Source organism: Dromiciops gliroides, chromosome 4 (genome assembly GCF_019393635.1).
Source record: "Dromiciops gliroides isolate mDroGli1 chromosome 4, mDroGli1.pri, whole genome shotgun sequence".
In the NCBI taxonomy this organism is placed as follows: Eukaryota; Metazoa; Chordata; class Mammalia; order Microbiotheria; family Microbiotheriidae; genus Dromiciops; species Dromiciops gliroides.
The window spans coordinates 195,265,143-195,277,426 of NC_057864.1; the positions used below are offsets into that span (position 1 = coordinate 195,265,143).

At 40.2% G+C, this 12,284-nt stretch overlaps 1 protein-coding gene across 11 annotated transcripts in view; it reads left to right on the forward strand.

Moving 5' to 3' along the window:
• TANC2 (tetratricopeptide repeat, ankyrin repeat and coiled-coil containing 2) overlaps window positions 1-12,284 on the forward strand; it is a 558,975-nt gene that overhangs the window by 513,798 nt on the left and 32,893 nt on the right. For all 11 annotated transcript variants that reach the window (XM_044000435.1, XM_044000439.1, XM_044000440.1 and 8 more), the window contains one exon: window positions 1,238-1,360. In XM_044000435.1, coding sequence (XP_043856370.1) covers window positions 1,238-1,360 — 123 coding nt within the window. The remainder of the gene's footprint in view (window positions 1-1,237; window positions 1,361-12,284) is intronic.

The window sequence follows — 12,284 nt, forward strand, 5'->3', positions numbered from 1 at the left end:
CCCCATCAGGATGGGAGGATCAGCAAGGGTAGTTGGTGCCAATCTTTCCATTCTTCCTTCAGCAGCCTTTCTCTTTCTGCAGCAGGGAACAGGAGAAAGGACAATGAACAGATAGATAAGGAAGCTGGCCCTGCCACGAAAAGAGCATGACCACAAGAACATGAAATTTCATTTTATTTTCTTCTGTTTTTAAATTCCCTGTATAATCCTCATTTTTGTCCCTTGAAATGATTGTGCTTGGTGATCACTGTTAAATTCATACTTTTAAAAATGTAATAATAAGTGGGGAAAAGGAGCATGGCATAATAATTGGAGAGCTGGACTAGGATCAGGAAGACCTAGGTACAGATCCTTCCAGTGACATATACTAATGGTTTCACTCTTGACAAGCAAGTCGCTTAATCTCCCAGTGCCCCAGGCAACTCTGTAAAGCTACAAGTTGCAGGGAAAGTGCTGATCTTCATCGATAAAGATAATTCCTCACTGGGAGCTCCTTACACTGATGAAATCACAGGGCTGATAAAAAAATATCTGTATATATGTATATATTTACATACATACCATGTGTGCACACAGATAACACATATGTATGCATGTACCTATTAAACTGGGTGTACATATACATGTGTGTGCACACATACACACACATGAGATCTTATAACCTCAACTGGGTCTTCACTGCTGCTAGACAATCTCCCTGCCAAGACAAGTCCCTCTAGATGTGCCCAAGGTATTCCATTCTATCTCGTCTCCTACAGCAGATTGTCCCTTCCATCATCACCTCTCTCTCGCTTATCTTCAATCTCTCCCTGTCTAGTGGCTTCTTTCCTACTGCCTACAAACATGCCCATGTCTTCCTTATCCTTAAATACATACATACATAGATTTATGTCTATACATGTACATGTATATACACATATGTGACCAGCCTACCTTGCTAAGGTATCACATTGAGAAATTAAACACATCTCTTTACAGAATGAAAGTAATATGCCCAGTGGATTTGTTGTTCCATAACCCATGTTTCATAGCCTTTTATTCTGCACATTGCTGAAGGAATAATCCTTTGTACCAACCAAGCAGAGTAGTAGACAGGTCAGTTTGGCAGTTCCATTGAGAACAGTTATCTTTAAGGTGATACTCATGTCTCTAGTGCCAGACCCTGGAAGTCACTAACTCACTATTGAAAATGCTTTAGATGGATCAGAAGTTGAATGTCTCAATGTTTCTTTTTCAGGGTTTGAGTAAAAAAGTTGGGGTATCATCCTCTATACTCCAAGGTCTCTGGATCTCCTACAGTACTGAAGGTCTTTCCATGGCATTGTCATCTTTACGAAATCTCTATACTCCAAATATAAAGGTAACCAAATCAGATTCTTTTTTATTATAAAAGTATTTTATTATTTTTCAGTTACATGTAGAGATAGTTTTCAACATTTGTTTTTATAAGATTTCTAGTTTCAAATTTTTTCCCTCCCTCCCCCCACCAAGACGGCAGGTAATCTGATATGGGTTATATATGTACAATAACATTAAATATATTTCTGCATTAGACATGTTATAAGAGAAGAATCAGAGCAAAAAGGAAAAACCTCAAAAAAGAAGAACAACAGCACCAAAAATAAAAGAAATACTATGGTTCAAGATGCATCCATATTTCACAGTTTTTTTTTTCTGAATTAACCAAAGCAGATTCTTCAAGAGTTCATATAAAAAGGTTTCTTATGTCAGTAATAAGTAATACTTTGTCCAATTTTCTACCTTTGTCAAAAATTCCCTTTCATTTAATCCATCTATGTTTTCCTCCCCTCAACTTTCTGCCCTCTAGTTGTTCTTACACTCTGCTGAGTATCCATTCCTAGTTATCTCCCATTTTCCCTATTTCTACATTCATATCTAACAGTCTGGGGTGTCTAAGACATTCTTTTATTACTCAACTTCTCATTGATAAGGAGAATGCCACTGTAGGCTCAGACTCTCTAGAAGGGCTTTGTTATCAGGGTTTTGTTTTTCTTTTTTCAGTGGGAGGGAAAGCAGGGCAAGGAATAGGATAGCCCCCCTAAGAAAAAGAAAGAAAAAGAAGAAAAGAAGATCATTAAAGCATTTTTTTAAAAAATAGAAACAAAAAGACAAAGAATCACAGATGAGTAGGTATGCTTTGGAAATTTTATGCTAAATTTACTAACATTTTAAAAGAAAAGCAAGTTGTACATAGTAAAGATTCATATATTCATGTACAGTCATCTTTTTCTGTCCCACAAATATGGAAATACCCATTTTATTTGGTGTTTGTTATCAGAATAACTTTTTAATTTAAAAGGAAAAGGATGCTTTGTTATCCATCTGTGAATATAATGACTAATACTTATTATTCAATGTAGTGAAAATCAAATTCCTATATTTATCCACTCATTATAAGTTATCTGGTCATCTGCATTAGTGATTTAATATGTGTAGATATTCCTGGTACCAGTTTACCACTTATAAATTTACTAATAAATTCACTCTACTTTTCTATGTTTTGGAAAAAATCTGCCTGACTATAAATCCTCTCATCAAGATCTATACATCTTGTTCTATATCCACTCTAGCAATGGTCTCCAAAGTGGAGTACATGTATCCCAGGTGGTATACAAAATGATACATTGGGGTATAAGAAGAAAATATTAGAATTTGTATTAATATTTTTTAATATTTTTTTGCGGGACGGTGAGGGCCAAGTGACTTGCTCAGGGTCACATAGCTAGTAAGTGTCCAGTGTCTGAGGCTAGATTTGAACTCAGGTCCTCCCGAATCCAGGGCTGGTGTTTTATTCACTGTGCCACCTAGCTGCTCCCATATTTTTTAATTATTCAAAAAACAACAACCAGACCTCTTCACTCCCACATGGCTGGTTTCTGGCAGAAGCCACTTTATCTGAATGGAAGCAGCAATAGCAGGACAAGCCGATGGTTTTCTTTCTGTGTAACTCTTCCCTCCTCTTTCCAAGGGCTGGACAACAGAACCAGGGACAAATGCAGACTGATCAAGGGACAGGAGGGGGGCTATGGCACATTCAGGACTACAGTAGCAGTGACAGGATCAGACATGGCAACATTGCACATGAGGATCAAGGAGGCTAAGGAAACAACATTATATGTGGGAACCATCAGGGTAACTTCCAGGAATAGCAAAGGCAAGGTGTCAAAAGCCTTGTCATGATGTCATAACAAACCAAGTCATGATTCCAGGCTCATCGTGCTAGTAGAAGGTGACATTGATGTCAAAAATCTATGAAAGAGAGAACAATGGATGGGGAAATTATTCCAAAATAAAAATTGTCTCTAACCAGGATAGAAATCAAGATATTGGGGAAGAGGCAGAAAACGAAGATGGAGAATCACATAATGGAGCAAATTTTAGTGACTTGCTTAGCTCTGCAAGTCTTCATAGTTTTGTCTTATGGAGGAAAAAGAGTGGAATCTTGAAGAATTATCTCTTAAATAGATCTTGGCAATCTTTGTAGATCAGTCTTTTCTCATGCTTTCAGCCATCCAGTGCCCACAAGTAAAAATCAGCTCAAGCCATGCTCTTTAGAAGCTTGTCAAAAAAAAGCAGCTCCCCATCACAGCTAGCTGAAGAACATTTGAATTAATGTTCAACTTGCTGCCAATTTGGGATGTGCCTACAAAGCAAGAAGAAAACATTCTAACATCTCAGTGCCCCAAAGAGATGAGAAGATGGCCAAAGAAAAAAATATTCCTGCAGAACTTCTGTGACTGAAAAAAAGAGTTTGGAATTTTAACATCCACCAAGTGCATCCAAAAATGTTAGAGCAAATGCTTGAAGACTGGCTAGGTGGTGTGATCTTCTAAAGGGAAAAAAAAGATTCAAAGAATTGTGGTTTTCTTGTTACATAAAGGTGGGCTAAAGGGGGAAATGCAGAGCTAGGCAATGCTTCAGGAAGTTATTTATAAGCACATCTCAAATCAATGTCCAGCATGGCATGCCAACCTCAATATTTCAGACAAGAATTGGCATAATAAGGAGGACTTGACATTTTCTCCATTATCCACTCTCAACAAAATCCAAAAGAGGAATTATATACCGGAGGTAGAACAATTATAGCTGGCTCTGGAGACCAAAAAGCCTAACAAGGTAACAACCTTATAAATTAGTAGCAGTGAATGTTAATCCTTGAGGATCTCACTCTGCTCTATTTGCCCTTCTTGCACACACAACCCCCACCCCCAACGCACAGGCAATTCACAATCTGGCAGAGTGTGACCTTTCTCTGGGGAATTTCAGCGCTATTACTGCATTTTCTGATGACATGTTCTGCCCTGTCTTCATCCCCAAAATTCTATTGCAACAAGCAGCATAGACCAACTCTGCCAACCCTTTTCTAGGAGAGAGGAAGATATAAGAGAGCAGGTTCATGCTGTGACTGGGGCAGCCATCCTCAGCTAGAGAACCAAAGAAAGGAGGGACCAAAGGCAAGGATGCAGGGCATAAGGCTAGATACCAGGCTTGACTCCTCAGAAGTTACTTTTGGGAGAAGGCTGAGACAACTTTGAAGTCTAGCCCTAGGGATAAACCTACCATCAACGATGGAAGAGTCTAAAAGGGAGCAGTAAGGGAATACAAGAGGAAAAGAAACTAAAACCACCAAAAAGCTTGAGGAAGAAAACCCACTTAAAAACCAAGAACACAGAGAGGTATAACAACCGTGACTCAAAAGGGAATGTGACGATGAAGAAACTTAAAAGGTTCCAAATGTTTTTAAATATGTATTGCAAGGGGGCGGCTAGGTGGCGCAGTGGATAAAGCACCAGCCCTGGATTCAGGAGTACCTGAGTTCAAAGCCAGCCTCAGACACTTGACACTTACTAGCTGTGTGACCCTGGGCAAGTCACTTAACCCCCATTGCCCCACAAAAAAAAAAAAATTACGTATTGCAAGACAAAGGAGATTGAATTAACACCTGAGAACAGACAAATAATATGGTGTATTCCCAAGAGAGCCTGGAACCACAGCAGGCTGTTCCTGAGTGGTACAAGGGAGAAATCAGAATCTTGGAAGTTTTGTTGTTGAGTCATTTCAGTCATGTCCGACTCTTCATGACCCCATTTGGGGTTTTCCTGGAAAAAATAGCAGAATTTATGGCCTGAAGAAGAAACAATTAGCAAATAGAAAAAAATTAATCCATCTCCTGCTTCACTAGCCTCTAGAAGTGAGGAAAAAGTGGCCTCATATTTCCTGCTGCATGGGCATGACTTCTGTCTCCTACCGCACATCTCCTGGCTTGTCTTCCATCTCCTGCTGAGCAGGCACAGCATCTTTCTCTTACTGCACTATCTCCTGACAGATCTCCACCCTCTGGCAGGAAAAAGAGTGGAGAAATGGAGGCTGAAGGACTTCCGTTTGACCACATGCCTTCCATTCTGTGCTGCAAATATTTCCTTTCTCATCTCTACTCTCCTATTGGAAGAGGAAAGATGTCTGTCACAATGATCAATATATTCACACCTAGTCATACACTGCACATCCCTGCCATTCTGAACTTCTGTAGATCATCCAAACCCCAATTCCTGTCCTCCATTAGCTAAATCTTTATTCCCATCCCTCTCAACCCACCCACCCCAAAGTCCCAACCAAACATTACCCACCGCTTCCACTGTACCCTCTGGAATGCTTGATCCATAGGCAACAAACTTGTTTTCATCTTAAATTCTTTTCATTCCCACTCCCATCTTTTGACTGTCACTGACCTCTGTCTGCCCACAATGACAGCCTTCCTGGATACCCTTTCTAATATTGACTACTTTCATTCACCTCAGCTTACTGGTCAAAATGGAGAAGTTGAAGTACCCCTTGATCTCCACTGCCACTCCCAGTTTCTTCTTTTATCTATCACCGTCACTCAATAACTTCTCCTCCCATGAGTTCCATATAATCTATATCTTCCACACAATCAAAATCATGACAGCTAGAACCTTCCACTTTCTTCCTCAATGAATTCAGTAACTAGATCGCCATCTTTCTCTCCTCCTCAAGTGCTGCTTTCATACTAGGGGAGTTCAACATATATACTGATAATCCTTCCAACACCCTAACCTTATGATTCCCCAACCTACTCACTTCCTATAACATCCTACACACCATGTCAGCCATACACAAAGATGTTCATGTGCTTGATCTTTCAATCACCCACAAATGCACTACCTCCATTTTCAAGAACTCTGACATTCCCTTATCATATCACAATCTATTGACTTTCTACTTATTTCTTTGCCTTTTCATACCAAACCCTACTTTTCATCCACACGATGACCTCCAATACCCTTGACTATTGAGTTTTCTCCCAGGCCATCACCCCTGCACTAGTCATTCTCTCCACCTTGACCCCTTGGTAAACCATCTCAATTCTACACTGATCTCTTCCCTTGAGTACCTGGCTCCCTTATGTTGTTGATTGTGCTCTGCCAAATCTTAGCCTTGTTTAACTCCCACCATCCTTATGTAGGTGTTTCTGAATGAAGGTGGAGAAAATCACACAGCCACTCTGACTGGGTCTACTAAAAGGGTCATGTTGGGACATCTAGATGGTGCAATGGATAGAGCACCAATCCTGGATTCAGGAGGATCTGAGTTCAAATCTGGCCTCAGACATTTATAACTTACTAGCTGTGTGACCCTGGACAAATCACTTAACCCCAATTGCCTCACCAAAAAAAAAAAAAAAAGGTTATGTTATAACCTCAACTTGGTCCTCACTGCTGCTAAACAGTCTTTCTATATCTCCTTATCTGTTCACTATCCCACTCCCACTATGTATGTAGCTCTTCCAAACCTTTCCATTCTTTCTCAATCCTCCCTTTTCCCCTCACCCTTGAAAATTTTGTCTCATACTTGGCTGAAAAAAATTAAAGCCATTGGTCAAGAGCTCCTCCTTTTCTCTCTTCCTCATATCATATGATTCAGATGCCTTCTGCCCCTATCTCCTTTACCCCATCTGACATGAAGAGATTATCCCACTCCTTGCCAATACAAGCCCCCTCTAGACCTGCACAAATGATCCCATTCCATCTTGTCTCCTATAGCAGATCATCCCTTCCATCACCCCAACTCGGTTTTCTTCAATATCTCCCTATCTACTGCCCACAAACATGTCCATGTCTCCCTCATCCTCAAAAAACACTCACTTGACCCATCCATTCCTACCGACTATGGTCCCATAGCTCTTCTTCCCTTTGTGGCAAAACTACTTTAGAAGGCTATCTGAAAAAAAAAAAGAAGGCTTTCTGCAGTAGGTGTCTCCATGCCCTCTCCTCTCATTCTTTTCTCAACTCTCCACAATCCCGCTTCCAACCTTGTCATTCAACCAATACTGCTCTCTCCAAAGTTACCAATGATTTTTTAGTTACCTAAGTCAGTGGCCTTTCTCAGTCCTCATCCTGTGACCTCTCTATAGACTTTGACACTGTCAATCACCCTCTTATCTTTGATACTCTCTTCTCCCTAGGTTTTCAGGACACTACTTTATCCTGATTCTCCCCAAACCTAACTGTTCCTTCTCAGTCTCCTTTGCTGGATCTTCATCCAGATCACATCCACTAACTTGGTAGATAACCAGACTTTGTACGGGACCTTCTTCTCTTTTCCCTCTATACTAGTTTACTTGGTGATCTCCTCAGCTCCCATGGCTTTATCATCTGTATGCTAATCATGCTCCAGTCTACTTAACCAGCCTACCCTAATGCTCTCTGCTGACCCCCAGTCTTGCAATGCCGACTGCAATTCAGACATCTCAAACTGGATGTCTGGTAGTTGTCTTAAAGTCAACAAGTCCAAAGTTGAACTCATTTTCTCCACCGTCCCAAGCTCTTCCTCCTTTTAGACTTCCCTGCTGCTGCCAAAGGTACCACCATCCTCCTCGTTCTCCAAACTCAAAAACACAGGTCTTTTCCTTAACTCCTTACTATTTCTTACCCTCATATCTAATCTGTTGCAATGGTCTGTCAATTTTACTCTTGCAGTATCCTTCACATATGCCCCCTGGTGCAGGCCAGTCATTCACACCTGAATTATTGCAGCAGTCTACCACAACTCTCTCCTCCACTTCAATCCACCATCTATTCAGCCACCAAAGTGACTTTCCTATAGTGTCAGCTTAACTATGTCACCCTCTTACTCAGTAAACTCCAGTGGCTTCCTATCACTTCCAGGATGAAATTCAAAATCATCTTTTGGGCATTCAAAGCCTTCATAACCTAGCCCTCCCTCCCACTTTTCCAGTCTTCTTATACCCTCTACATACTCTTTGATGAAGCAACACTGGCCTCTCTGTGGTTTCCTGAATAAAACACTCCATTTGTCAGCTCCAGGAATTTTCTTTGGCTCTTCCCCTCTGTCTGGAATGTTGTCCCTCCTCATTTCTGTCTCCTAGCTTCCCTGGCTTCTTTCAGATCCTAACTAAAGTCCCATCTTCTACAGGAAGCCTTTCCCAATCCCTCTTAGTTCTAGTGCCTTCCCTATGTTGATTGTTTCCTATTTACACTTTAGATAGCTTGTTTGTATGTATTTATTTGCATGTTCTCTTCCCCATTAGATTGTGAACTCCTAGAGAGCAAGGGATGTTTTTCCTTTTTTTCTATTCCCAGGGCTCAGCACGTCCATAGTAGGCACCTCATATATGATTATTGACCGACAGAATGAGATCGGGGAAGTGAAAGATAGTCTGAAAGGACAGAAACAAAATTCATTAATATTAAAAGACAAAATAAATTGATGAGGTTTGTTCCAATCAATTCTTTCAGGCCTAGAATTTTAATACTCTGAGATTCCCCCTAGCCTATAGGATCTGCTTACAACAAACAGGATGTGACGAAAGAAAGGCAAAATTGGTGCCTATGGAGTTCAGGGAAAATAAATTCTAAATTCTGGTCAAAACAAACAAATAAATCAATGGTATGGATAGGTGGATGGATGCATAGATGGATGATAAATATGCTTTACTTATCTTCAGTAAGTGTGCCGACGATTGGGCAGTCACTTAACCGCTGATCGCCTCTGTTTCCTCAACTGTAAGATGGGGACAATAACAACACCTACCTCCCCAGGTTGTTGTGAGGATCCAATGAGACAATCATCATGAAGTACTTAGCCTAGTCCCTGGCACTAAAGGAGCTTAATAAATGTTTATTTTCTTCCCTCCTTTAAAAGATTCTTGCAAAGAAATCACATTTTGAAGATACTAAATAATGTTACCATAGGCAACAAGAAGAAATTGACAGAGCTGACACACTACTCCTAGTAGAAGTAACTTCATCAGCCCCTTTAGGAAGTTAAAAACAATGGTTAGCTAATCAGATCAGACAAGACGAGTCAAAAAATTTCAAAATGATCATGAAAATTATGTGAAATATGGATTTGTATCCACCGTCATTAACATTTAATATCTCATATGCATATATAGTGTGCCTTGAGCTATTAACTAGTTAATAGTGTGAAGCCATCATGTTTAACACATTTTGAATTACTCTTTTGTTGCTTAAAAGGCTATAAATGTGTCTCTATAAAAACATCTCAAATATGCACCCTTAAAAAAAAATCTTAGAAACAGAACTTCTAACCTCTTGAATAATCTTCCAAATGAAGTTTCAATGCTTTTTGAACCAATTTGTTAAAAGTATAAAAGTGCAACAATTTATGATTAATTCAGAAGTATGACTGATTGACATAAGAGAAGATGGAACTTTGCTAGCTGAATTTCAACAACAATCTTCATGTCACTCATGGATAGATAGTATTGAAGAATAAGTATCGTGTTTAGTGAGCCCCAGTGATCTACTTCTTCCATTTGCATCTACATATTTTTGTGAGGTATTTTCAATTGAGGCAAAAGGGCCTTTATGCTATTCATTAAATAAGGTTAATTAAAATTTTAATTATTTTTAAAATATTATTTCATCTTTATTTCATCCCTTTCTATTTTGTGGCTTATAATATATAAGATATTAATATAGTTATATCTGTATAATTTATAAATATATGAATATTATGCAGGATGCATGTGCAAACTTTTTTTTAGGTAGTGGTATATAATTTTTAAAATTTTAGAGAATACTTTTATAGCACCTTCCCCATTTGTGATCAATTAGTGTCAAAGAATAATTTTTACATCCTCTTCCAAGTCTGAGTATTGGTCTTTAGTCAATTGCAAAAACTCAAAAGACTCTTTCACAAATCCAGGTACTTTGTCACTAAAAATAAACTTAAAGAAACTCTGATTCCTAAGAAATCACAAAGTTGAATAGCTTTTATCCTTGGACATGATCAAACATTGTGATAGATCTGAAAAGCACATAAAAGGGTATATTTATTGGGACTAAAATATAAACCAAGAACCCAAAAGATGAGATCAGTCTTAGAACAATACTGAGTTGTGCTGTATGTGTAATATTATGTCTCTGTGTCTTGGGTGTGGGCCAGCTAGGTGGCACAGCATATAGAGTTCTGGGCCGGGAGTCAAGAAGACCTGAGTTCAAATCCAGCCTCAGATACTTACTAGCTGTGTGACCCTGAGCAAGTCACTTAACCCTGTTTGCTTCAATTTCCTCATCTGTAAAATAAGCTGGAGGAGGAAATAGTAAACCACTCCAGTCTCTTTGCCAAGAAAACCCCAAATGGGGTCACAAACAGTCGGACATGACTGAAATGACTAAACAACAAACATCTAAGATCCTAATAAGTCCAAGAAGTCCAAATACATAGACCAAAGGAATAAGAGCATCAATGTTGTTATTGTTTGTCCTTCGTTTCTTTCTTTTTTTTTTTTTTTTGCGGGGCAATGGAGGTTAAGTGACTTGCCCAGGGTCACACAGCTAGTAAGTGTCAAGTGTCTGAGGCCGGATTTGAACTCAGGTATTCCTGCATCCAGGGCCAGTGCTTTATCCACTGCGCCACCTAGCCGCCCCCTGTCCTTCATTTCTTGAAGAGAACCAGTGACATCACAGCATGATTTCTTGACTTGCTCATGAATTTGATTTAAGGAATTGGGGCTATCACTGACCTAACCCAAATAATATACTCTTAACTCTACTTTCAGATACCCACATAGGACTATAATGTCATGGATTCAGTAATTCCCTGCTGAATACAGATAGCCCTTGTGGAAATTTATTTTGATTTGGGGACCCTACCTTTAGGCTGAGATCAGAAAGCCTTAGGCCCTCAGGGTCAGCTGAGCCAGAAAGCCCTGTGGACTGTGCAAGATGCCGGGTCAGACAGCTGGGGGGAATAAGCCCCCAGCTCCCTCCGACCTGAGCGGAGGTATCTGAGAGATGCTGGGCTCTGGCATAGCCTGTGTTGAGGCACATGAAGCTGGAGCACACCCCTCCCCCCACCAGCCACAGCCCTGGCTAGCGGATTAACTTGGTCTGTGGGGGCACAGGAAGCCCCGAGATTTGAGTGGAGAGAAAAAAAGGTATATATAGACCTGGGAGTTAGATTAGGAGGGATCTGGGGGGGCAGGGGGCAAGATGAACAGTAACGCAGGATTAGGAGCAAGGAGGAAAGGCCAGTGGACAAGATTAAGAAAGGTGGACAGGATTAGAGGGGCGGCAAAGGTGACAGAGGGCAGACTGACGGAGCAGACAGATAGAAGGTCGGTGAGAGAGAAACACAGGGTTCAGCAGTGGCAGTAAGGAGAGGAAAGTTAGAAGCAGGGGGATTTACAAAGTGAAAGGGGCTCGGAGTTAGAATAAAGTACCTGAGTGCCCTGAGGCGAGGCGCGGCTAAGGCCCTTATTGTATTTTTTTTTTATTTTATTTTTAATTTTTAGTGAGGCAATTGGGGTTAAGTGACTTGCCCAGGGTCACACAGCTAGTAAGTGTTAAGTGTCTGAGGCCGGATTTGAACTCAGGTACTCCTGACTCCAAGGCCGGTACTCTATCCACTTCGCCACCTAGCTGCCCCCTTATTGTATTAAAAAAGTTCAAAGCGCAACAGGTGGGAGACACACTGCAATGCAGTTAGGTTGGACATTTTATTTCCCTGTATTCTTAATTTTAAATAGTATCTCATAAATAAACTCCGCTTTGATTATTTAGCTAAGAGGCTTCTTAATATTTAGTTTATCAATTTGGGAGCAGTGTGGTGGACCTTTATAAACGGCCCATATTAAATTAATAGCAGTCAGATAGCCAAATAATCAAAAGTCCCAGATTAGTCCTCCATAGATTAGTCCCCCCAAATTAGGCTAGTCATCAAAAATATTTTTACACCCTCCATGAGTTCATTAC